The 25,945-nt window shown below is 40.6% G+C and overlaps 1 protein-coding gene across 2 annotated transcripts in view; it reads left to right on the forward strand.

Annotated features, from left to right (window-relative positions):
• Positions 1–25,945, forward strand: part of LOC307132465 (transmembrane protein 132D) — an 82,831-nt gene that overhangs the window by 21,147 nt on the left and 35,739 nt on the right. For both annotated transcript variants that reach the window (XM_079826801.1, XM_079826802.1), the window contains exons 3-4: positions 11,806–11,943; positions 20,253–20,442. In XM_079826801.1, coding sequence (XP_079682927.1) covers positions 11,806–11,943; positions 20,253–20,442 — 328 coding nt within the window. The remainder of the gene's footprint in view (positions 1–11,805; positions 11,944–20,252; positions 20,443–25,945) is intronic.

Genomic DNA, 25,945 nt, shown 5'->3' on the forward strand with positions numbered 1-25,945 from the left:
GTCATCAAGCCTGGGAACATAGTCTGTAAAGCTCATTGTGCAGATTTGAGCATCTAGCTATATGGCTAAAAAAAAGACTTGCACGTTTAATCTCTCAGATTATATGCAAAGGCATGATGTGCCACAAACACATTCTTTTTGTTTCTCTCGCTCTCTGAATGCATTGGCTGCTCATTCATTTTCATGCTGTTCTTTAAAAAGCATGTCTAAATAAAGAGCTTCTGCTTGGTTAGAGAAGATGAGAAGCCAGAAAGAGTTTAGCCAGAGCCTATATTCAAGGGTCAATGACAAATAAGGATGTCTAAATTAAAAAAATCTAGTTTAAAATGCATATACGTAGTTTTTAGAATAAATATTTGATATGGTGTTTTATAGTATTTTATAGTACAACATTTTCAACAAAAGTTTTGATTTAATGACACTAAAGGCCTGTACACACCGGGACGAATATCGCACGCGCTTATCGCCAGCGTTTTTCGTGACGTTTTTCGGCGCGTCATGAGTGTTCACACCCAAGCGATTTTCACTGGCGCTGCGCCGAGTGAACGTGGACATTCAGTCGATGCGCTCGCGGTACACAAGATGGTGCTGCGGCACTTACGCTTCTGACACTCGCTTGTCACACAGAAGAAGAGGAGAGACAGTATTTACGTGCTTGCCAAAACCACAGATATATTATGTCTATGGCAAAACCATTCACACACTTTTTGCTAACTGGCAAGCAGCATTAGCAGCCCATCTTCTTCTTTGTCTACTTACTACTTCTTCTTCGTATCAATGTGTGCTCGGCAAGACCGATTTTGTGCTTGAGCGCCACCAAGTCGTGTTTTACTGTCACTTCAGCAGCTCCAGGCACGTGAACAAAAGCGCTGATCTCATTGGATGGCTAGTTTTTAACGCGCCGCGTCAAAATAAAAAAACGAACCCGAGGCGTTTTTTTTTAAATGACGCTTTTACGGCTGGCGTTTTACGCGTCGGTGTGAACACTCACAGTGGCGCCCATTGTTTAGTCACGAGGCGTTAAACGTCGGCGATAAACGCGCGCGAAAATCGTCCCGGTGTGATCAGGCCTTAAGAATAAATTAGCAATTTAACAGACCATGTTTAGACTGGATAACAGCCATTCTGTAAAAATGTGTAGTTAAGTGAACTACCAGAATGTCTGCCACATTGATTGTTTGTACAGAAGTTTATATTGTAAAACTGTGTATTACAATGAAGGTAGTGCCTGGTTACTGGTATTGAAGCTTTTTGAAATTCTGAATCAATGGAATCAATTGTTTTGCTAAATAATTCACTGCTTCAAAGGGACAATTCTAGAGACAATTTAGATGTCCCTACTAAAATAGATGTCCCTACTAAATTCTATGCCCTGGACACCTCCTTCTAACCAATTGCACGTTTTCATGAAAGTGTAATTCAGGGGCGATTCTAGGATTTTTATTTTTACCCAATGAGGGTATGGTTAAAAAATGGTAACACTTTAGTTTAGAGTTCAATTCTCACTATTAACTAGTTGCTTATTAACATGCATATTACTTATATATTGGCTGTTTATTAATACTTATAAAGCACATTTAATGCATTATTCTACATCTTCAATTCTACCCAAGGTCGTAGGCAGGGTTTTATAATCTCTGAATTCCCAAATGTGAGGTAGTTCGAGGCTAGGGCGCAATTTCCACTGGGAATAGGGGGGACATGTCCCCTCCACTTTTCAAAAACGTTTCACTTTTTTCCCGTTTGTAAATCCCCCCCACTTTCAAATTCGTTTGTTATGATTTTTTAACCCCACACTGTCATCGTCACAGAGGAGCAGGGCCGAGCAGGACACAGAGAGCCTGTCTGTGTCAATGTCCAGGAACATCGCGTGCACACTCTAAAAATAGCTCACTGAAAGTTCTAATAAGCAGGTATCGCGATTGCGGCACAGTTAGCCATGAAATGCCAGAAACAGCAACAGATTACTTTAATCATTGATGAAAAGAAAGAAAGGAGATGTGAGTTGGTTGATTCAGTAAATTTGCTCAGGTCAGGATAATCATATTTTCTGTCTACACCTGTTGATATTAGACTATAGGCGTTGACTGATCTAACGTTAATATACACTGTTGCTAGTGTATGTTAATGGTGCTTGAATCACCATTTTGTAATATCAATTTGATTGAAAAAAAAAAACACATTATGCTCAACGTTATTGAGTCTAACGTTTTCAATCAAATTGATATTACAAAATGGTGATTCAACACACAGTTTATAAAAGCTTTCTTGCTTTTTCTATTGTAAACACCTGCGGTTTGGTGGATGTCTCTGACAAACGTCCTGTGAAACAAGTGATTTATTTAAATTTTTCAGGTACAACGGTTAGTTTGAAAAAAAGATTGTTTAACAGTGGAAATTGAGTCTTATGTTAATTAAAATTTATTCACACACAAAACATTAATGGTGAACATGACTTTATAAAATTATTCTTGGCTATCTGCCCCTATTAAACAATAAAGAAAGTAAGTCATCTTTTTCTTATTGGCAGAAATTATCATTATAATCAATTTAATTATTTCCTGGATTTTGATTTTGTATCACCATAGTCCCTAAATGAATGTAAATGTAGGAAATGGTATTCAAATCGAAAAACGCATTTTATTTTTTTTATAAAAAATTTTCTTTCTCTTATCTACATACATGCATTTAAAGACGTTTGAAGGCCAAAAAGGATAAGAAATGGCTTTAAAATCATGTCAGTGGGCAGTTGATTATTTGTCAATACAGCTTTCTCCTCATCTTCATCTCTCTTTCTTTTTCTCTGTTTCCTTACCTCTTCCCCTCCTAAAGCTGAGCGTATTATATTCATTCACAATCATTCATTATTAATCTTATGCCTAATCTGATGAAAATGGCTTTGTTAATGTTTCTTGTGCCCTCACAATGATAGTTTCGTTACAATTCACAATAAATCGTTACAAAGGCCTATTTTCATTTCAAAATGACGAAATTAGACAACATTTTATTAGTTTGCCTGATGATTTTTGTCATTTGTTTAACATTTCTGACCTAAAGCACCTGTCAGCTACTTGCATATTATCTCGCACTTGACTTAACTGAAGCACCAAGTCAGGCTTCTAAAATTTGCGTTCAGCAGCTTCTGTTAACATAAAGCCCGCCTACTTTGATTTGAATGGTCATCTCAAATATTTTGACAGCGACGAGCAGTGACAGACCAATGAGGCGTAAATGAACGCACACACCCTGTCCTCTGCTTCTGATGTGCGCATTGTGGATTGAAGAACACGTTGATTAACACAGACTAAAGTTAATCTCCAATTTTTTAAGTGGCCTGGGCAGACGTTTAGGGGCTTCAACCTCCCTAAAAAGGGCCTAGTGAGGCCCATGGTGTAATCTGTTAAATGTAAGGCAGCAGCTCTTTGCGCTATAGATGACATTTTGATAGATGCTATTTACACCAAGTGTAAAGAAACATTTATGAATCTTTTTTTTTTTCGAATTAGTGGTTCGGAGATTGTTTCAAAAGAAATGTGATTTCAGTGAATGAGGCTTTGTTACGTCAAACTGTTTTGTGTAAATAGCAACAAAAAAGTATTTTCTTTGCAAGTGTAAGTTGTGTTAGATGATATTTATATATACTATTTTTTATACAGATACTATTTGCACCTTAGTGTATTGTTATAAAACTGTATGCGATAAATACAGCATTTTCAGGGTATAGGATTATAATTATTAAAATCAGAAATGGATGCTGCCTTATTCGTACAGCATTAGACCAGCACAAAACCATTAGACACAAGGTTCACCAAATTTAGCAAGTTTGAAACCATCTCTGAACCACTGATTCGAAGCAAAAGATTCATAAAGTTTTGAAGCTTCATGAAACAGTGTTTTGAAGGTGCTTATCACTAATTACCAGCCATGTCTTGCTGTGGCTAACTTGTTCTCAAATGTTCTCTGGCCGTGAAAGTACATTTAAAAAAATTCTGAGTTAAAAACAACCCAAGTTTGGTTGAAAATGGAAAAACACAGCAATTGGGTTGTTTTAACCCAGTGGTTGGGTTAAATGTTTGCTTAAAACAACCCAATTCCTGGGATTGTCCATTTTCAACCGAATTTGGGTTGTTTATAAACAAGCATTTAGAGTGTAAAATGATTTAGATTAAAGTGGTTGATGTTGTAGTATTACCCTTTTTTTTTACCATGGTTGACAAAGTAAGTGAGAACCTGAACCTTAACCTTTCCATCTAGTAAAAAAGTTTAAATTATCTTTTATTTTCTAGAAACTTATTGATCTGATTACCTTGACTTTAATTTGACAGACAACTATGTTTCCAATATTAGTATTGTAAAACAAATGTATAATATAATTTTTAAGACTTTCAGCCTTTTTAATTAGCTTTTTTATTTGTTATTCTTTATTATTATCAAAGCAGTGTTGTAGCATTCTGATTTTCTGACTTATGACTTAATATGCCCTTCTTTTAAAGTTTTCATTTTAATTCAGAAATTCAAAAATGTGTTCATCATAGAAAAATACACAAAAATAAGTGTCACTAATCATTAATGTCTAAGCATCCTTTCCCTCTCTTCAAAGAAATACAGCTTGTGATGCTGTGGATTTTAGCACTGAAGAAATGTGGGGAATCTCAGAAAATTAAATTAAGAAGCTTAGGAAGACTGGCAAGATTTGAGACGGCAGTTGTAGACTTTCAGTTGTGTGTCCATCATGATGGATAAAACACCCGTTTCCTGTGCTTTCTAAAAGCATGATCTACCTCTAAAGGTGCTCTACTTTTGTGATTTATCATCACGTGCATTTTTTTCATGTGTGTACCATTTTATATTTACATGGCAGGTTGTGTTATTAGGGTCTTAAGAGGACAGATGGACATGTTGTCCTTGCCTACTCCTCCCCCTAATCCCCTTCATTCTTAACATCCATCTCTGTTATCTCAGGCTTCCCTGGTGAAGTTTGTTCCTCTCTGAAGCACATTTCTTCATCTACCCCTGCGTGTGAGCTTTTTCTGCTGATATCTCATCTCTCTCTTTCTCTAAGCCCTGTCGCTCTTGCCACTTAATCACTGTCGCCTTAAATCTCAGTCTGTCCACAGCCAGATCTCTTCTCTATACAGCTCACATCAGTCACTGCAAACCCAGTGAGGACAACTGTCCCAAGAGACTTCTCTTCTCTTCTCTTCTCTTCTCTTCTCTTCTCTTCTCTTCTCTTCTCTTCTCTTCTCTTCTCTTCTCTTCTCTTCTCTTCTCTTCTCTTCTCGTCTCGTCTCGTCTCGTCTCGTCTCTTCTCTTCTCTTCTCATCTCTTCTCTTCTCCTTTTCTTCGTCTTCTCTTCTCTTCTCTTTTATTCTGATTTAATATTTAATCCCAAAACATTTAAAATGAACACAAACATGATTACACTTCTGTTTGATATCCATGAATCAATCTGAAATGGTTCCAGATGGTACTAGATACATTTCATTAACTGATGCTATTATCAAATTATGAACAATTGCTCAGTTGCCCTTGAAGCATTGAGCTGTTAACAGGTGTGGGGTTTGATATTGGTTGCTTTAAATGGTGATGGAAATGTAGCAGAAATGGAAAATATACCATTAGTATTGGGCTTAATGGAGCATTATAGAGCATTCTTATTGAGTGGACATGTAAAACATAAAAATATGCATGCATACAGATTGTGTTAACTAGTCTTGTAAGAAAATTGAAAGAAGAAAATACATTTCATTATGATTTAATAATGTTTTGTTGTGCTCTAAAGAAGTACACTTGTGTTGACTATCATACTAAAGCACATGTGAAGTACTTGATTATAATTTTAAAGTAAGTTTTGACGCTTTGAAGGAGAGTGGAATGATGGGAGCTGTCATATTCACCATCCAGAGATATATGGAATTCACAAATCAGTTTTTGTTTTTGTATTTAAAAACAACCGAAAGAAAAAGCGGCAACCCCTCACAGACAACTGCCAAACACACATAAACGAAACATAACTTTAACTGCAGTGTCTTATTCAATATTACAGTATATATACGGTAGTATAAATTGCCACTTCATCATTAAAAATGTGTAATTACAAATATATTTAAAAATACATGATATACAAGTTTCAATATAAATGGCATTAAAGCTTGTCAGTATATTCAGTAGTTCATTTCAACCATATATATCAAAGATAAATAAAATGAATTTGAATCATTACATATAAAGATGTACTTAACTCCTACTTAAGTCCAGTTCTTCTTTTTTACAATGGTATCCTTATTAGATGAGTATGTTGATGCATAAAGTGATGTGTACAGGCATCAATGTAATATTTTCATGGATGATGTATTTGGTATGTTGCTGAAATCAGTAGCTGGGCTTCTCTTTCTCAGCCCTGTATTTTGGTTTCTAAATCACACAGGGATCAATCATTGTGAACGCTTCACCCAATCAAGCCTTGTAAAAAATAGCTACTCCTGCTCATGTGAATTTCGTCACACATAAATCAGTCAAGAGGCCCGTTAGGAATCACCATGATAAATTTCACCTGTAGTCATGCTCATATTTTATAACAAAGAAAGTGACACGTGTCTCAGTTGCAATACAGCTGGTATTGCAACTGAGACTTTTGGTGAAGCTGGTACTTTTGAAGTATTCAGGAAGAGTTTTATAATAGAAAATGCAGGAAAAGGATCCAGGTTGGGCTCAAACCTATATCCCTGTGAATTGACAACTTCTGAGTATGTGCACAGTAAATCGAGAACATTTTCAGCCATAAATATTTCAAAGAAATATACATATAGTCAAAGAAACCTTTAGACCTTTTAAATCTTATGATTCCCACATTGAATAGTCAATATTTCAACCCGAAAGCATATTTCAACAATGTCATAGAAAGCCTCAATTATGATGCCGATAGATCGAACCATCATTTCCAAAAGGGGGAGAAGGTAAGCAAAATCTGCATTTTCTTGAAAATGCAAATACAAATGGACCATAAATGGCTAAATTATCTGAGAATAAGGCAACCCCCTTTTGTTAATCCCAATGTTCCTTACATTTGGCACTTGGTGAGTGTTAATTTTGGGCCCAGTGTGTTTTCTCCACTGCTTGGTCATTTAATATTCTCAATATGGTACTTTGGCATTTTCTGTGCGTGTTTGAGTACGTGCATGACATTTCAAATACATTCATTATGTGAAATGTCAGCGATGTTTGACGGATAATTGAAAAAGGGCTCATAAATAGACTCGTGATATCAGCTCGCTCTGATATACCCTCTACCGTAATACTGTGAGGTTCTCAGTGACAGACAGAAGATGATTTGGGATGGATGTTTCACAAGTTGTTTGATCTCCATAGGTCAAATAGATTGATTTGATTGGTTAGGAGTGTTAAATGTCGGTCTTGGACAGATGTTTCTTCGGATTGCCAATGTCAGAGAGGGGTAAGTCTTTTGACTTCTTGCATAAATTTTTTTGCAGCAGCCCCTCGAAAAAAAATGATGATTTGATGATAACATAGGGCAGAGGGCCCTATTTTAACTATCTAAGAGCATGGTCTAAAGTGAATGGTGCAGGTGTATTTAGGGAATGTCCGAAACCCCTTTTGCTAGTTTAACAATGAAAAAAAAAAACAGTCGATGCGCCAGGCGCATGGTCCAAAAGGGTTGTACCTAGTCTCTTAATGAGTCATGGGTGTATTTTGGGCGTAAGTCTCATCTGCCATTCCCTTCATTAGCTAGTTGCGCTTGCACCTTGGCGGATTCGCTATTTACATGGCAGACTTTGCGACTAGACTGAAAACTTCTCCAGAGAGGAATCAATTTATTTTTAAAGGTGTCATGAACTGGCTTTTTTCTTTTTTTTTTCTTTTTTACTGTTGTCTGAGGTCAATTTATGACGTGGTTTTTACATTCAGAAACATAATGAATAAGTAATAGGCTATTTTCTGCCTTGGTTTTGAGGCTCTCTGAAGAAATGGTCGGTTTTGATGGGTGTGCCGCACTGAAGACTTGGAAGTAAATGCCCACGGCTAGGATTGGATATGTTATTTCATTATTTAAGATAGCCCGTCGGCAGGCTGAATAACACATAGCCCCGGGGACGTTGGGCTTTTAAAAAAGTCAAGTCGAAACCCTGGCCCATAACGTTACAAGTAGAGTATGATCACGAATGCAGCAATAACACTTCAAATAGAGGATTTTCCAGCCTGTGACCACGTGCTAAGGTATGTAATCAATAGATTTCAAACAATCTGTAACAATGCAATACTAACACATATTGTGTGTTGCACCATTCCTGTCGGATCCAATATAGAAGGCACAGCATTGTGTTTTAATCTCAATATGTCTGCAAATCCAGTCTCAACATGTATCTTGTTTACAATTGATTCCACGGTGAAATGAAGCGCACAAACGCGCAATGTCTTACGCACGTGAGCTGGAACTGTCATGTTTATTGCTTGGTAGCGCAACCCGTTTGGATCCACGAGTCTGTGGGCGGGCTTGAGGCGGTGCTTCTGCGTCCTACTACGTCAGTGGTCGACATATTCTGAGATCTCTCGTTTTCTGGGCCTGGTGTCAATAAAAGCTTTTGGACTAACAAGGAAGTTTTCTGCTCTGAAACTTACAGGATATTCTTATATCACCCCTTTAATATTTAAAAAGGTTTGTGTGTTGCTGTGCGTCCCTGTGTGTAAGAAGCAGAGTGTATGCGTGTTGTGTCCGCATATAGGCACATATTACTAACGCGCCCTTTAAATAACACAAAAAAATACCTACGCTATTGACTTTAGACAAGGTGTTTGTTGGTCAATGGCGCAGTCGTTTTCAGTTGCCTCAAAATAGCAACGCACCAACACAGTAGAGTTGCATTTGATATTTGCTTGGCTCACTTGATGCCTCTGGTACTGGTAAACGCACAGTCAGAAACTCGATGATGACAAAATGAAAGATGACAAAAGAAAAAGAGATTACGACATATTTAACATTTTCAGTCAAGAAAGGGAGGGCTGATTGTGGTGTTACGTCTGAACAGTCCTAGAATCTTCTCTGTCAATGCCAAGATTAGTGCTCCCATGAGTCGTTCACTCGAGACAGTGATTACATCTTACAAGAACAGAGAGGACAGATGGTCACACACACACACACACACACACACACACACACACACACACACACACACACACACACACACACACACACACACACACACACACACACACACACACAGAATTTTAAACACACAAAGATCACATCTCCTGAAACATAACCTTAACCTGTATTACATGCATAAAACACTCAAATCTTCCTGTTTCATTAATAAAATCATCATAATGCAATCTTCCCTGTGCTTATATGTTTGCAAACAGGATTCTGTGTGTATGTTCGACTGCCCTTTCACAAATGGCCCGATTACCAAGCAGGCAGGCAGACAGACAGCTAGGGTCTTACAACATAGCCCCTGTGAGACTAATATCTCGCCCTATGCTGTTTTATAACCCCAACATTTATGACAGACACTCATGGAGAAAAAAGACCTTTCAGCAACAGATAAAAAACACAAATATGGCTTTGACATTACAAAAGAGAGTGTGCTGGACTCTGGAAGGTCCTTTTTTTTTAACAATCTTTTATCATTACACTCATATTGATATCCTCTATGCCACTTTGTTTGGCTGTATTGGTTCTCTGGAAGCTTTTATTCTGTTCCAAGAGCTCTAATGGTCCCTTGGGCTAAACAGGATTTTGACCCTATTGAGCTGCTGAACTTCCTCCCCTGTGGGTACATATTTTTGCAGTTGAATGTTCAATTATATTGATACATTATTCTGATAATAGTGTGATATAGGGTCAATGTGACAGTTTGTAAAGTTTTGGGAGGAACAGGAACTCTAGCTATAATCATTTGACTCAGAAGACCTCACAAGAACTAACACAGGAATTTAACCAGCGGAGCTGCTTCATCATGCAATACATGGCCAAATTGTCTCATTTCAGTTGTTTGTTTCTTTGCCAGAGCTTCTAAACAATGAATGTCGCTTAAAATGAAGGTTGTTTGGGTTTTGTGTGCTTGTGTGTGTGACTGTGTGTAGGTCGGGGTTGTCGTAACCGTTTAGGCTTGGCTAACTGGGTCTGATGTGGATGTCATTGATTTCCTGTCCTCTGTTAGGGAACGGAGACTAACATCCTTTTCTTCACCCCTGTATTGGAAACCACACTGTCAGCCTCAGCTTTACACTCCTTGAACAGACCATCATTGGCCTTATCTCCCCTTGCCATACACGTGCACCCACACATGCAAACCTGCTATGAATAGAAACAGGAGCATTGCTTCCAATGAGGATAGAACTGGTTATACATTTTAAAAATAGCGTTCTACATAACACAATTTAAAACATACATACAGTAATAGGGATATGCAAAACGAAATGTTCAAAAAAGCAATGGGAAATCCATCTAATTGTGTAAGATATGTAAAGACTCACCTTTTCCCAGATGAGTTCCTGTAGCTCAAACAACAGATCATGGTGCTAGCAACACCAAGGCCACATATTAAGGTCTGGGTAGATTAGTTGGTAAGCAGACAATCAGTTGGATGCAGGAGAAATGGGCAGGAATAAAGACCTAAATGATTTTGACCAGGGCCAAATTGTTATGGTAAGGCGACTGGGTCTGAGTATCTCTGAAACGATAAGACTTCTGGTTGCTCCCGGTTAGCAGTGGTGAGAATTTACCAACAGTGGTCTGAGAAGGGACAAACCACAAACCGCTGACAGGGAGTTGGGCGCCCAAGCCACATCAATGCACGAGGGCAACGAAGGCAATCCCGTCTGGTCCGAGCCAACAGAAGGTCTACTGTGGCATAATTCATAATCAAATTAATTATGGTTATGGGAGGAATGTGTCACAACACACAGTGCCTCACACTGCATATAGGGCTGCGTAGCCGCAGACCAATCAATGTGCCTATGATGACCCCTGTCCGCCAACAAAAGTGCCTACAATGGACAAATGAGCATCTGACCTAGACTTTGGACAATAGAAGAAGTTTGCCTGGTCCAGTGAGTCCCATTTTCTTTTACATCATGTGCGGCCGTGTGCGTATGTGCCGTTTACCTGGAGAAGTGACGACACCAGGATGAACTTTGGGAAGACGACAAGCCGGCGGAGGCATTGTGTGATGATTTGGGCTATGTTCTGCTGGGAAACACTGGGTCCAACCATTCATGTGGATGTAAAGACGACATGTGCCACCTACCTAAACATTGTTGTAGACCAAGCACATCTTCATGACAATGGTGTTCCCTGATGGAAGTGACCTCTTTCAGCAGGATAATACACCCTCGGCACACTGCACACATGGTTCAGGATTGGTTTGAGGAACATGATGAAGAGCTCAAGGTGTCGCCCTGACCTCCAAAGTCCAGTATAAAAGTTTCCAGTATTTCTTGGTTATACCTGCACAAGTGTTAAAAGATCAAAAATAGCAGTCAAAAGGACATTGATTAATTACACCAGTGGTAACCTATGTATTTGAACAAATAAAGGGCCCAGAATCAGGCATTGGGGGACACCACATTATCACAGTATACCAGTATATTGTTTGAATTTTCCTTTTTTTACTCAACTTTATTTGTCATAACAGTCTATAAATGAGATGACATAATGACCTGTTGTTTTACGAGTTTAACCACTATTTTTCTTAATAATAAAGACTCTGCAGTCTATTCATAATTCATATTGATACTATGGCATATCTAATCCAGATTTTCCTTCCAATTTTTTACACTTAACAGAGCCATGGTAAAAAAAGGCGTGTCCTTCCGTACAGCCACACCTACCAACACGCTACTATGGGACATTACCTTAGACACAGGCCCAGATGGAAGTGTTGGAGTAATCTGTCAGAGAAAGCCAACTGCAAACGTGAAAAGGTGAGTGTGTCTGTTAAGAAAAATTTAATTAATTACTTTTAATCAAATGATTAGACTGTGATTAACTTTCCCTGTTGCCTCTGATTAGACTTTGCCAGGCAGGAAATATTGTCCATGGAAACAGCGAGTTTACATGCTAAAGCAGATTGGTCAAAGTGGATTCCTGTAATTGGTTCATTAGTCCTTATCTGTTTAATAAAAGAGCTTTCTCTGAATTTATGCTTTCAATTTCAACTGAATTTACCACAGAAACACCTGAGAATGGCTAACAGCTCTCACTACACACGTACACATGTTTGCCACTGAGCTCTGCATGTATGGTTTACGATGCATGTATTAGACGGGAGCACAAAGGTCAGGGTTGTATAGCGGTGTCAGAATCCTATTAGTGAAAGCCTGACCTGAAGTCTTCTCACTATTTATGGTTGACAGCAGGAACTATTCTTGAAATTTCAGCCTTTGATTTAAGCATTAGATGATGTGGCATTCCTTGCCTTAAGAGCAAAGTCGGTAACACTTTATAATAATATTCAGTTATTTATAAGTTATTAGTTAATGATGAACTATTCAGTTATTAGTTGTTAAGTTATTAGTTGTTATATTATTAATCACTTATAAATCATATCAATATGAATGTAAATATTTATGTTGTTGTAAAACTTTTGTATCATTCAAGGATTAGCCAAATTTCCATGAGCATTATAAAAAGCGGTTGTTAAGAAAAGTGCTGAGAAGAATTTTTGTGCCATCTAGTGGTTTGAAAGAGAATAAAGTCAAATGCGCCTTTTACCCCAGTGCGTCTTTAGCACCATTGTACCATATATATATATATACACTCACCTAAAGGATTATTAGGAACACCTGTTCAATTTCTCATTAATGCAATTATCTAATCAACCAATCACATGGTAGTTGCTTCAATGCATTTAGGGGTGTGGTCCTGGTCAAGACAATCTCCTGAACTCCAAACTGAATGTCAGAATGGGAAAGAAAGGTGATTTAAGCAATTTTGAGCGTGGCATGGTTTTTGGAGTCAGACGGGCCGGTCTGAGTATTTCACAATCTGCTCAGTTACTGGGATTTTCACGCACAAACATTTCTAGGGTTTACAAAGAATGGTGTGAAAAGGGAAAAACATCCAGTATGCGGCAGTCCTGTGGGCAAAAATGCCTTGTTGATGCTAGAGGTCAGAGGAGAATGGGCCGACTGATTCAAGCTGATAGAAGAGCAACTTTGACTGAAATAACCACTCGTTACAACCGAGGTATGCAGCAAAGCATTTGTGAAGCCAAAACCCGCACAACCTTGAGGCGGATGGGCAACAACAACAGAAGACCCCACCGGGTACCACTCATCTCCACTACAAATAGGAAAAAGAGGCTACAATTTGCACGAGCTCACCAAAATTGGACAGTTGAAGACTGGAAAAATGTTGCCTGGTCTGACGAGTCTCGATTTCTGTTGAGACATTCAGATGGTAGAGTCAGAATTGGGCGTAAACAGAATGAGAACATGGATCCATCATGCCTTGTTACCACTGTGCAGGCTGGTGGTGGTGTAATGGTGTGGGGGATGTTTTCTTGGCACACTTTAGGCCCCTTAGTGCCAATTGGGCATCGTTTAAATGCCACGGCCTACCTGAGCATTGTTTCTGACGATGTCCATCCCTTTATGACCACCATGTACCCATCCTCTGATGGCTACTTCCAGCAGGATAATGCACCATGTCACAAAGCTCGAGTCATTTCAAATTGGTTTCTTGAACATAACAATGAGTTCACTGTACTAAAATGGCCCCCACATTCACCAGATCTCAACCCAATAGAGCATCTTTGGGATGTGGTGGAACGGGAGCTTCGTGCCCTGGATGTGCATCCCACAAATCTCCAACTGCAAGATGCTATCCTATCAATATGGGCCAACATTTCTAAAGAATGCTTTCAGCACCTTGTTGAATCAATGCCAAGTAGAATTAAGGCAGTTCTGAAGGCGAAAGGGGGTCAAACACAGTATTAGTATGGTGTTCCTAATAATCCTTTAGGTGTGTGTATATATATATATATATATATATATATATATATATATATATATATATATATATATATATACAGGTGCTGGTCATATAATTAGAATATCATCAAAAATATTTATTTCACTAATTCCATTCAAAAAGTGAAACTTGTATATTATAATCATTCATTACACACAGACTGATATATTTCAAATGTTTATTTCTTTTAATTTTGATGATTATTGTAACGTACTGCTCCGAGACAGAGGGTTGAGGATCCAAACGCAGCTTTATTGAGAGGATAATCCACAATCGTAGTCAAAAATAAGCAAAAGGTCATACACAGGCAAGCAGTCCAAACAGGTAAACAAGGCAGGAGAGACAGGCAAAAGGGTAATCCGGGAGACAGGCAAGAAATCCAAAAACAAGAGACATGAAACCAGGGAAACGCTCAGAAATGCAGTAGTAACACTAAACAAGACTTGGCAATGACTGACAGAATGAACAGGCTTATATAGGGTGAGCTAACTAGGTAATGGGGTGCAGGTGGATGTAATCAAGGGGTGTTGAAGAGTCCGGGCAAAGGATTATGGGTGATGTAGTCCTTGATGGAGTGACAGTCTGGAGTGGAGTGCCCTCAGGTGGTTCTCATGGGCACTCACACAGGACGAATTGTGACATAGCCCCCCTCCTAAGGAGTGGCTTCCAGACACTCCTATAATAATAATCCCGGAGGGAGGTGGAGCGGAGGCGGACACGGGGGTGGGATGGAGGGCCAGGCCCATGGAGCGGAAGAGGGCCTGGAGACCGAGCAGAAGACCAGGAAGGAGCAGGCTGAACAGATGACCAGGGTGGTGTAGGTCAGACAGATGACCAGGGTGGCGTAGGCGGGACAGATGACCAGGCTGGCGTAGGCAGAGCAGGCAGCAGGGTGGAGCAGACGACCACCACAGCAGCGCAGACGGTCTTGAAGCCCCCCACAGTGGAGCAGACGACCACCACATCAGCGCAGATGAGGTTGAAGACCCCCACGGCGGAGCAGACGACCACCACATCAGCGCAGACGAGGTTGAAGACCCCCACGGCGGAGCAGACGACCACCACATCAGCGCAGACGAGGTTGAAGACCCCCACGGCGGAGCAGGCGACCACCACATCAGCGGAGACGGGTTTGAAGACCCCCACGGTGGAGCAGATGACCACCACAGCAGTGTAGACTGTCTTGAAAAACCCCACGGTGGAGTAGACTGAGCAGGTGGCCCGGTCGGAGTCCTTCCTGTATTCGGGACAGGAGATGGAGTCCTTTCTGGACTGGTGACTCGAGGCGGAGTCCTCTCTGGACTGGTGACTGGAGGCGGAGTCCTCTCTGGACTGGTGACTGGAGGCGGAGTCCTCTCTGGACTCGTGACTGGAAGCGGAGTCCTCTCTGGACTCGTAACTGGAGGCGGAGTCCTCTCTGGACTGGTGACTGGAGGCGGAGTCCTCTCTGGACTGGTGACTGGAGGCGGAGTCCTCTCTGGACTGGTGACTGGAGGCGGAGTCCTCTCTGGACTGGTGACTGGAGGCGGAGTCCTCTCTGGACGCGGAGTCCTCTCTGGACTGGTGACTGGAGGCGGAGTCCTCTCTGGACTCGTGACTGGAGGCGGAGTCCTCTCTGGACTCGTGACTGGAGGCGGAGTCCTCTCTGGACTGGGGACACGGGCCGGAGCCCTCTCTGGACTGGGGACACGGGCCGGAGCCCTCTCTGGACTGGGGACACGGGCCGGAGCCCTCTCTGGACTCGGGACACGGGCCGGAGCCCTCTCTGGACGTTGGTCAGTGGCGGGAGCCATCTCTGGACGCTGGTCAGTGGCGGGAGCCATCTCTGGACGCTGGTCCGTGGCTTGAGCCATCTCTGGACACTGGTCAGTGGCTGGAGCCATCTCTGGATGCTGGTCAGATGCGGGAGCCATCTCTGGACGCTGGTCAGTGGCGGGAGCCATCACTGGACGCTGGTCAGTGGCTGGAGCCATCTCTGGACGTTGGTCAGTGGCTGGAGCCATCTCTGGACGCTGGTCAGTGGCTGGAGCCATCTCTGGACGCTGGTCAGTGGCTGGAGCCATCTCTGGACGCTGGTCCGTGGCTGGAGCCATCTCTGGACGCTGGTCAGTGGCGGGAGCCATCTCTGGACGCTGGTCAGTGGCGGGAGCCATCTCTGGACGCTGGTCAGTGGCGGGAGCCATCACTGGACGCTGGTCAGTGGCTGGAGCCATCTCTGGGCGCTGGTCAGTGGCAGGAGCCATCTCTGGACGCTGGTCAGTGGCTGGAGCCATCTCTGGACGCTGGTCAGTGGCGGGAGCCATCACTGGACGCTGGTCCGTGGCTGGAGCCATCTCTGGACGTTGACTGGAGATGAAGAAGAAACCCTGATGCAAGAAACCCTGGACATGGACAGGAGATGTCGCTGAACCCTGGACATAGACAGGAGATGTCGCTGGACCCTGGATATGGACAGGAGATGTCGCTGGACCCTGGACGGCAGCCATGACAGGACGAGACTCTGGAATGGCGGCCATTTTGCACGAAGACAAATGCATAGCAGATGCAGTGGGTATGTCACTATCCTCCTCCATGATACCCACTTTAAAAGCAGAGCCGCTCAGTTGCACTGCAATGTCAATATACGTTTTTAGAGACCAATTAGGATCATGCAAAGGCATGATTGAACTGAGCGGCTCAGATAGTCCTCCTCTGAAAAATATCATGAGACATACCTCGTCCATTGAAGTCAAATGTGCCAGCTCAACGAAGTCCTCTACATAGTCCTCGATAGGACGATCTCCTTGACGGAGACACAGGATTTTTGCCGCTGGATTCATAGTGGCCAAGTCTTCTGTAACGTACTGCTCCGAGACAGAGGGTTGAGGATCCAAACGCAGCTTTATTGAGAGGGTAATCCACAATCGTAGTCAAAAATAAGCAAAATGTCATACACAGGCAAGCAGTCCAAACAGGTAAACAAGACAGGAGAGACAGGCAAAAGGGTAATCCGGGAGACAGGCAAGAAATCCAAAAACAAGAGACATGAAACCAGGGAAACACTCAGAAATGCAGTAGTAACACTAAACAAGACTTGGCAATGACTGACAGAATGAACAGGCTTATATAGGGTGAGCTAACTAGGTAATGGGGTGCAGGTGGATGTAATCAATGGGTGTTGAAGAGTCCGGGCAAAGGATTATGGGTGATGTAGTCCTTGATGGAATGACAGTCTGGAGTGGAGTGCCCTCAGGTGGTTCTCATGGGCACTCACACAGGACGAATTGTGACAATTATAACTGACAACTAAGGAAAATCCCAAATTCAGTATCTCAGAAAATTTGAATATTGTGAAAAGGTTCAATATTGAAGACACCTGGTGCCACACTCTAATCAGCTAATTAACTCAAAACACCTGCAAAGGCCTTTAAATGGTCTCTCAGAGGCTACACAATCATGGGGAAGACTGCTGACTTGACAGTTGTCCAAAAGATGACCATCGACACTTTGCACAAGGAGGGCAAGACACAAAAGGTCATTGCAAAAGAGGCTGGCTGTTCAAAGAGCTCTTTGTCCAAGCACATTAATAGAGAGGCGAAGGGAAGGAAAAGATGTGGTAGAAAAAAGTGTAAAAGCAATAGGGATAACCGCACCCTGGAGAGGATTGTGAAACAAAACCCATTCAAAAATGTGTGGGAGATTCACAAAGAGTGGATTGCAGCTGGAGTCAGTGCTTCAAGAACCACTACGCACGTATGCAAGACATGGGTTTCAGCTGTCGCATTCCTTGTGTCAAGCCACTCTTGAACAACAGACAGCGTCAGAAACGTCTCGCCTGGGCTAAAGACAAAAAGGACTGGCCTGCTGCTAAGTGGTCCAAAGTTATGTTCTCTGATGAAAGTACATTTTGCATTTCCTTTGGAAATCAGGGTCCCAGAGTCTGGAGGAAGGGAGGAGAGGCACACAATCCACGTTGCTTGAGGTCCAGTGTAAAGTTTCCACAGTCAGTAATGGTTTGGGGTGCCATGTCATCTGCTGGTGTTGGTCCACTGTGTTTTCTGAGGTCCAAGGTCAACTGAGCCGTATACCAGGAAGTTTTAAAGCACTTCATGCTTCTGCTGCTGACCAACTTTATGGAGATGCAGATTTCATTTTCCAACAGGACTTGGCAGCTGCACACAGTGCCAAAGCAACCAGTACCTGGTTTAAGGACCATGGTATCTCTGTTCTTAATTGGCCAGCAAACTCGCCTGACCTGAACCCCATAGAAAATCTATGGGGTATTGTGAAGAGGAAGATGCGATATGCCAGACCCAACAATGCAGAGCAACCTGGGCTCTCATAACACCTGAGCTGTGCCACAGACTGATCGACTCCATGCCACGCCACATTGCTGCGGTAATTCAGGCAAAAGGAGCCCCAACTAAGTATTGAGTGCTGTACATGCTCATACTTTTCATGTTCATACTTTTCAGTTGGCCAAGATTTCAAAAAAATCCTTTCTTTGTATTGGTCTTAAGTAATATTCAAATTTTCTGAGATACTGAACTTTGGGATTTTCCTTAGTTGTCAGTTATAATCATCAAAATTAAAAGAAATAAATATTTGAAATATATCAGTCTGTGTGTAATGAATTAATATAATATACAAGTTTCACTTTTTGAATGGAATTAGTGAAATAAATAAACTTTTTGATGATATTCTAATTATATGAACAGCACCTGTATATAGAGAGCTCTATGCTGAATCATCACTCTGGCGCCTATGGTCCGCCATGTTTTTGAAGGAAGGTTAGTACTTAATGTAACTGCTAAGTTAAGGATTTAGAGTGGCCTCAGATAGCACTACAGCTGCTGCTGTCAGCCAACATTATCAAATAATCAAGATTTTTAAGACTTCTAAATCTGAGTTAATCACAGATTTTTACGGGGGTTAAATAGAGTCTAGCAATGTTGTGAATGTAGTGAATGTTATCTAAACACTAGTTTTAAGAATGTTCTTCACAACTGCATTTACCTTGTTTTAAGAAAGCTCGGTAACCGTCATTTATTATCTACGTCTTTTTGAGAGAATGTTGCTTTGTCCTTATTTCGGATTTTCTTCCCCTAAGGATTAGAATCAATTTCACATTTTAGAACGAATCATAACTTAGAACTAATCCATAATATGCTCAAGCCCCCTACGGCAGTCACCTAATGTTAGCACAATATTTGGGGATTTTTTAAAAGTATTTGTATTCCAAATAAGCACTTTAAAGTTTAAAGGAGGTGAAAGTGATTTCTGAATAAAGAATAACCCAAATCTCTCTTCAATATTGCTGCTGAGGTGTATCCGTCAGTAATCTGTTTTTATTTTGGATACACTACTTGATGCGTAACAAAACACCCTATGGTAGGCATCCATATTCAAGCAGTAACAAAGGATTAATATTACAATATCCTGCCTTAAATAGTGATTTAAACATATTGAATTAATACGTGTGAAGAATAGTACTAGATAATCCTGTTTCTACAAATAAATGGAATTGAAATAGTTTGTTGAAGGATATTGGCTGTCATTCAATAATTGGCACCCAATTTACCTGTTGTTTGTTTCATACGTGATAAATCATGGTCCTGTGAAACACATGGGGGTCCCACTAGCCACTGGATCCCTGGATTATTTTATCAGGGATTTCTTAAAAAGTCATTTCTGTGTCAATACCAGTTTGCCTTTTTGGCTGCACAAACAGATCCCTCCATGCATCTATAAACAAATATGCTGTTCACACAAAATAGCCATCTGAACTCTTTGGTTCATCCCTAGAGCTTGATAGCTGTGCATTTTAAAGCTAAGATTTGAGACGCATCAAATTAGGGGTGATCCCATGTCCTATTGAAAGCATTATGAAGGGCATTGATGGGATTGCACTACTAAGAGGTTAAAATGATATGCTTGCTGAAAGATTGATACCACATGCCATTTATCTTTTAAAGTTAACATGAAATCAAATTGACCCTATTTTTCCACCACTCAGTCAATTCCTGGCGAACAAATTCCCATCCTGCCCTACATATTGTATGTTGAATATATCCTGTTTCACTCGTAAATGTTGCATTATTTAAGCGAAATGGGTTATGAATGGCAACAACGGTACGATCAATATACATTTATTGAGTTTAAGTCAATAGTTTCACTCAATTATTGTGAATCAAACAGAGTAATTTGCAAATGCATTTTGTGATCAATTTGATCACAAAAGATTAAGAGGATTTACTGCATATGGCACGTTCTCTTTCAGATTAAGCAAACTCCAAGCAGTTCTACAGATGGATTTTGAAGTGGAGGATGTCAGCAGCCAATCAGAGATTCAGGTGATTAAGTGGGAGTTGACTCTCCCTGATGAAGTCAAAATGATGGGGGCGTCTGAAGGCACCATGAGGATCTACACCACTCAGAGGGACTTTGTAGGCCTGGCTCCTCTAGTCATGGTAGGTCATTTTTTTTTAAAGTATTCATTCACTAATATGTCCCTTGTAAAGAAAGAAAGAAAGAAAGAAAGAAAGAAAGAAAGAAAGAAAGAAAGAAAGAAAGAAAGAAAGAAAGAAAGAAAGAAAGAAAGAAAGAAATAATAATAAACTTTATTTTATATAGCGCCTTTAAATGTTACATCTCAAAGCACTTTACATAAAAATATGAATTAAAAAACACATAACATTGCAGGCAGAAAAAAATAAACAAAATAGACAAATGAATCACATAAAAGCTATCCTAAAATAATATGTTTTAAGTAAAGATTTAAAAACACTAAGGGATTCTGCATTCCTAATCTCAGAGGGCAGGGAATTCCACAACTTAGGAGCCAAAGAAGAAAAAGCCCGATCACCCATAGTTTTCAGCCGTGTTGTTTGGACATTTAAAAGACCAGCTTCAGAGGAGCGTAGAGCACGTGTTGGCGTATAGAGGGTTAAAAGCTCACACAAATATTGAGGGGCCAAATTATTCAAGGCCTTATACGTGAGCATTAGAATTTTAAAATCAATACGAAAACTAACAGGTAGCCAGTGCAATTTTTCAAGGATTGGAGTGATATGCTCCCTTGCACTGGTCCTAGTTAGAATTCTAGCAGCTGAATTTTGTACCAACTGTAATTTGCTCAGGGTAGCTTTAGAAACTCCAGCCAGCAATGCATTACAGTAATCAATACGTGAAAAAACAAAAGTGTTGATTAACTGTTCTGCCACAGAGAAAGTCAACATTGGACGTATTTTTGCAATGTTTTTCAGATGAAAAAATGATGCTTTTACTGTGTTACGAACCTGATGGTCAAATGTTAAGTTGGCATCAAATATCACCCCCAGATTTTTCAGTTTAGTTTGAAATTGTAAATCAGAGCCATCCACACTTAAGGTTATGGACTCTGCTTTACGCAATTGATGAGGTGAACCAATGAGCATTACTTCAGTTTTGTCACTGTTTAGACAGAGAAAATTTTCAGACATCCATTTTCTAATCTCAGCAAAACATTGAGAAAGAAAAGACACGGGCATATTGACATCAGGTTTTGAATGTATATAAATCTGAGTGTCATCGGCATAAAAGTGAAAGTTAAGACCGAGAGTTCGTAAAAGTTGGCCAAGTGGAAAGATGTAAATATTAAAAAGTAAAGAGCCCAAAACTGATCCCTGGGGGACACCAGAGTGCACTACACCGACCTCAGACTTGTAATCACCCATCACAACAAATTGCTTGCGATCAGAGAGGTAGGACCTAAACCACTGTAATGCAGTTTCAGAAACTCCAAAGACAGTCTGTAAACGGGTGATTAAAATGGAATGATCTATAGTGTCAAAAGCGGCACTAAGATCAAGAAGAATCAGTAAGGACAGACGACCAGAATCAGAAGCCATTAACAAGTCATTAGTGACCTTAACTAACGCTGTTTCAGTACTGTGGAGTTTGCGGAATCCAGACTGAAGTGGCTCAAAAAGGTCATTAGAGGAAAGATGAGAAAGCAGTTGAGAAGCCACGGTTTGTTCTAAAATTTTGGCAAGGAAAGGAAGATTTGAAATGGGACGAAAATTATTCAGATTATCAGAATCCATGTTGTTTGTTTTTGGTACAGGGGTGACAGCAGCAGTTTTAAGTGCTGCTGGCACGACACCAGTGCCCAGAGAGTTATTAATGATTCTCAAAACAACAGGAGAGAGGGAATCAAAACATGATTTAAAAAGACATGATGGTATCGGATCAACTCTTGAAGTTGAGGCTTTCAGTTTTGAAACCAAAGTAGACAGAGACTGGGAGTTGTGAATAGCAAAGTTAGAGAGAGAAATACCAGAAAATGCAGAAATTTTTAAGGAGGAGGCAGCAGAAATATTAGTGGAAACAATGTGGTTACGTATATTAACAATTTTGGTGCTAAAAAACTCCAAAAACATATTACAACGGTGAGTTGAAGCAGGAACATTAGAGAGGTTGTGATTTTTAAGCAGCTTATTAATTGAGTGAAACAGTTGTTTAGGATTTCTCTGGTTGCTGACAATTAACTGAGAAAAATAAACAGATCTAGCTGACACAATTTCAGCCTTATATTCAAGTAAGCTGTCTTTCCAGGCCTGGTGATGAACAGTTAAACCTGATATGCGCCATCTACGCTCCATTTTGCGACACAAAGCCTTCATAGCACGCAGATCATCATTGTACCAAGGAGCAGAGCGTGCAAAAGAAATGGATCGTGATTTCAAAGGAGCCAGCGTGTCAAGGCCAGACAAGAGAACAGAATTCAGCACTGAAACATTATCATCCAGATCATCAGAAAGAGAACCACAACTTAAAGAAGAGTCAATAAAGTCTGAAAAATCAGTGGGCTCAATAGATCTCCACTTGCGATAGTTAATGATACGAGAAGCAGTAGTGTTTGTGACAGGTAATTCCATGTTAAAGAAGACAGCCCGGTGATCAGACAGACCCAAGTCCGAGGTTGACAACTGAGACACAAATGCACCATTGGTAACCACAAGGTCTAAAATGTGGCCTTTGTCATGTGTGGGACAGTCCACGAGCTGGTTAAGTTCAAAGCACTCCAAGATGGACAAAAAGTCTTTTGTTATTGTGGAGTCTTTTATATCCATATGGATGTTGAAATCTCCCAGGAGAAGAACTCTTTCAAACCTGAGGCAGAGAAAAGACAACATATCTGATAATTCAGATAAAAAGTCTTTATTTGTCCTAGGAGGCCTGTAGACTGTAGCCACTGCAGTAGAGAGGGACGCAGAAACACTCAAAGCAAGACATTCAAATGAGTCTGTTTTGGGGACAGACACGGGACACATGTTGAACTGTTGACTGTGCAACACAATGATACCCCCACCTCTACCAGAGGTACGCGGGAGATCAAATAATCCATAGCCAGCAGGAGTCAGTTCGTTAAAAAGAAGACCATCAGATTCTTTGTGCCATGTTTCAGTTAAACAGACAAGGTCGAGCTTTTGTTCTAAAATAATGTCAGATAAAATAACGGCTTTGTTGTTGACAGAGCGCGCGTTAAACAGTGCTGATTTCAGCAGACGCGGGTGAGCAGATGGATCCGAAGCAACCTCCGCACGCCTGAGTGCCGATAAATTATACAAGTTAACCCCTGTAGGTCTTAACTGCAGTCTATGGGGTTTGCGCAGAAATCGCGGGTAGGCGACAGCTTTCAATATTGAGCATAAAAAACTTCGCCTTGGAGAGCGATGTATGTAACGCTTATGTCGCAGTATTCCAAGATTACTGCAGAGAGCACGTATGTCACTCGCAACATCTAAATGTCCGTTCAAGTTCAACAACTGGCGAGCAGTGTACCTGAGAGCCATTCGGGGAGGATCCACACCAACAGCAGCCTCACAGCGGTGTAAACAGTGTACATCCTGGGCCAGGCAACAGTAGAGTATATTCCAGTAAACCGCACTCAGAGATAAAAGCAGTAATCCAGCATGCGATGCATAATTCCACATCACGAACGAATAAAATGACATTGGCTCATAAAAGAAACTTCTAAAAACGGGAGAGAGGAGCGGCAGCCAAACGCGCCAGCGTGCCCTTTCAACCGGAACCGGAACCGGAAAGAAAGAAAGAAAGAAAGAAAGAAGTACACATTAGCTCCACTTTTTCACTTTTACATTTTTTCTGCATTTGTCACCCGATAGAGTTAAGGTTAATTGCCGCTGTTGCCTTGGGATGGCTTAGTCGGGGACACTTATTATCCAGCAATTGAACTGATCCAGTTATTAAACATAATTGAATTGAAATTGATATTCACTATATTGCCACTACACTAAAAGTTTTGGGACGCCTGCCTTTACATGCACATGAAATGTAATGATATCCCATTCCTAATTTGTAGGGTTTACAGTTTTTTACAATCGCTATGACAATTTTTTCAACACTTTTAACAAATTTCCTAAACTCTTAACGCACCAACACACCTACCACACACAATTGGCAAAACGGTTAATTTCATGTTCAAAATCACACATTGTAAACTAAACTCTAACACTTATTTTCTAAATAAAATAACACACTACAACAATACACTAACACATGTTCTCTTCCAACAGAAACATTTACCCCCGGTTTCACAGACAATGCTTAAGCTAGTCCTAGACTAAAATGCATGTTTGAGCTGTTTTAACTGAAAGAATCTTGCACTGACAAATCTTAAAATATGTCAGTGGCATTGTTTTGTCTCAAGATGCACACCAGTAATGTTTTTTTTCTTGGACACGTTTATAAAAGTTACTTAAATGTCCTAATTGAACTAAGGACTAATCCTGGCTTAGTCTAAGCCCTGTCTGTGAAACTGGGCCTTAGTCAATCATAGCACAATGTTATAAAAACACTAACACTAGATGGAATTACAGAAACTGCATTATTTTTTGTGTCAGGTCTGCCCTTATACAATAGACTGTATATTTTATTGATCATAGATTGTGTGTCGTTTGAAGACTCTCCACATTTGTGTTTTGTTGGGTTCAGTAAATGCATGCATTTTGTTTCTTTTGCTGCAGAAATTCAACACAAAAAATGAATAACCCATCTCAGGGTAGTTTTATAGAATGCCCTTCAGTTTTATTTCATTATCAGCAATCACCATGTTGACAATAGCAAGTTCCTGTTCTTCATTTAGGAGCTTTCCTCTGCCCCCTGAGGGAGGTAGATGTTGAATCCTTAGAGGGACAAAATACAGTTACATATTAGAGACCAGAGGCATACAGTCACTGAAATACATAGTAAAAGTATTTACACTTTGCAGAAGGAGAAGGAGCCCTTATACAATATCATACCTGTTGGTTTCTGGAAAAAAATCTGGATAATGGATGCCACTGTGTCCCGGCTGAGATTTGGCTGTACTCGTTCACCAGCCCCTCTGATAACCTGTGGTTTATGACATGGTATATGATAGTAGGTCTTATTTCATCAGTTACCCTAATTCTGGCCCTTCTTTGAATGTCACCATACATTCACCCTCCTCAATTTCTACCTTGCCCTTGTCCAGGCATTCCTCTCCCTTGCTCTTGTCCCATTCCTCTCCCTTGTCCTGGTACTCATCTTCCTCTCCCTCATAAAGGCATTTTCTTTCTTTGTGTTGCTCTATATTCCTTTTCCACACAAGATCAGCCCAAAGATGTCCTCTTTTACTGTATACCATATGGTCATGAGATTGAAAGAACATCAACACCTGAACAATTCCTAGATGGGAATCAGCTGGGATTTATGTATTTGCATAACTTCATAACTTCAATCAGCTGTTTCTCAGTAACAATGGAATAAAATACAGGGGATATGTTTGTGTTTCAATGCACAATATAAACTGCTGTTTACCTTGACTTTAGTCTATAAGGTTAGGTTTAGCATATGGTGTTATCTGTTCTGACATACAGTGTTAAAGCATTGGTAAAATTGGCAGTAAAAATCCATTGTTTTGGTCTTGGTTGAGCTTGTGTGTAAAAG

The sequence above is a fragment of the Gobio gobio genome, assembly GCF_949357685.1.
Source record: "Gobio gobio genome assembly, chromosome: 10".
In the NCBI taxonomy this organism is placed as follows: domain Eukaryota; kingdom Metazoa; phylum Chordata; class Actinopteri; order Cypriniformes; family Gobionidae; genus Gobio; species Gobio gobio.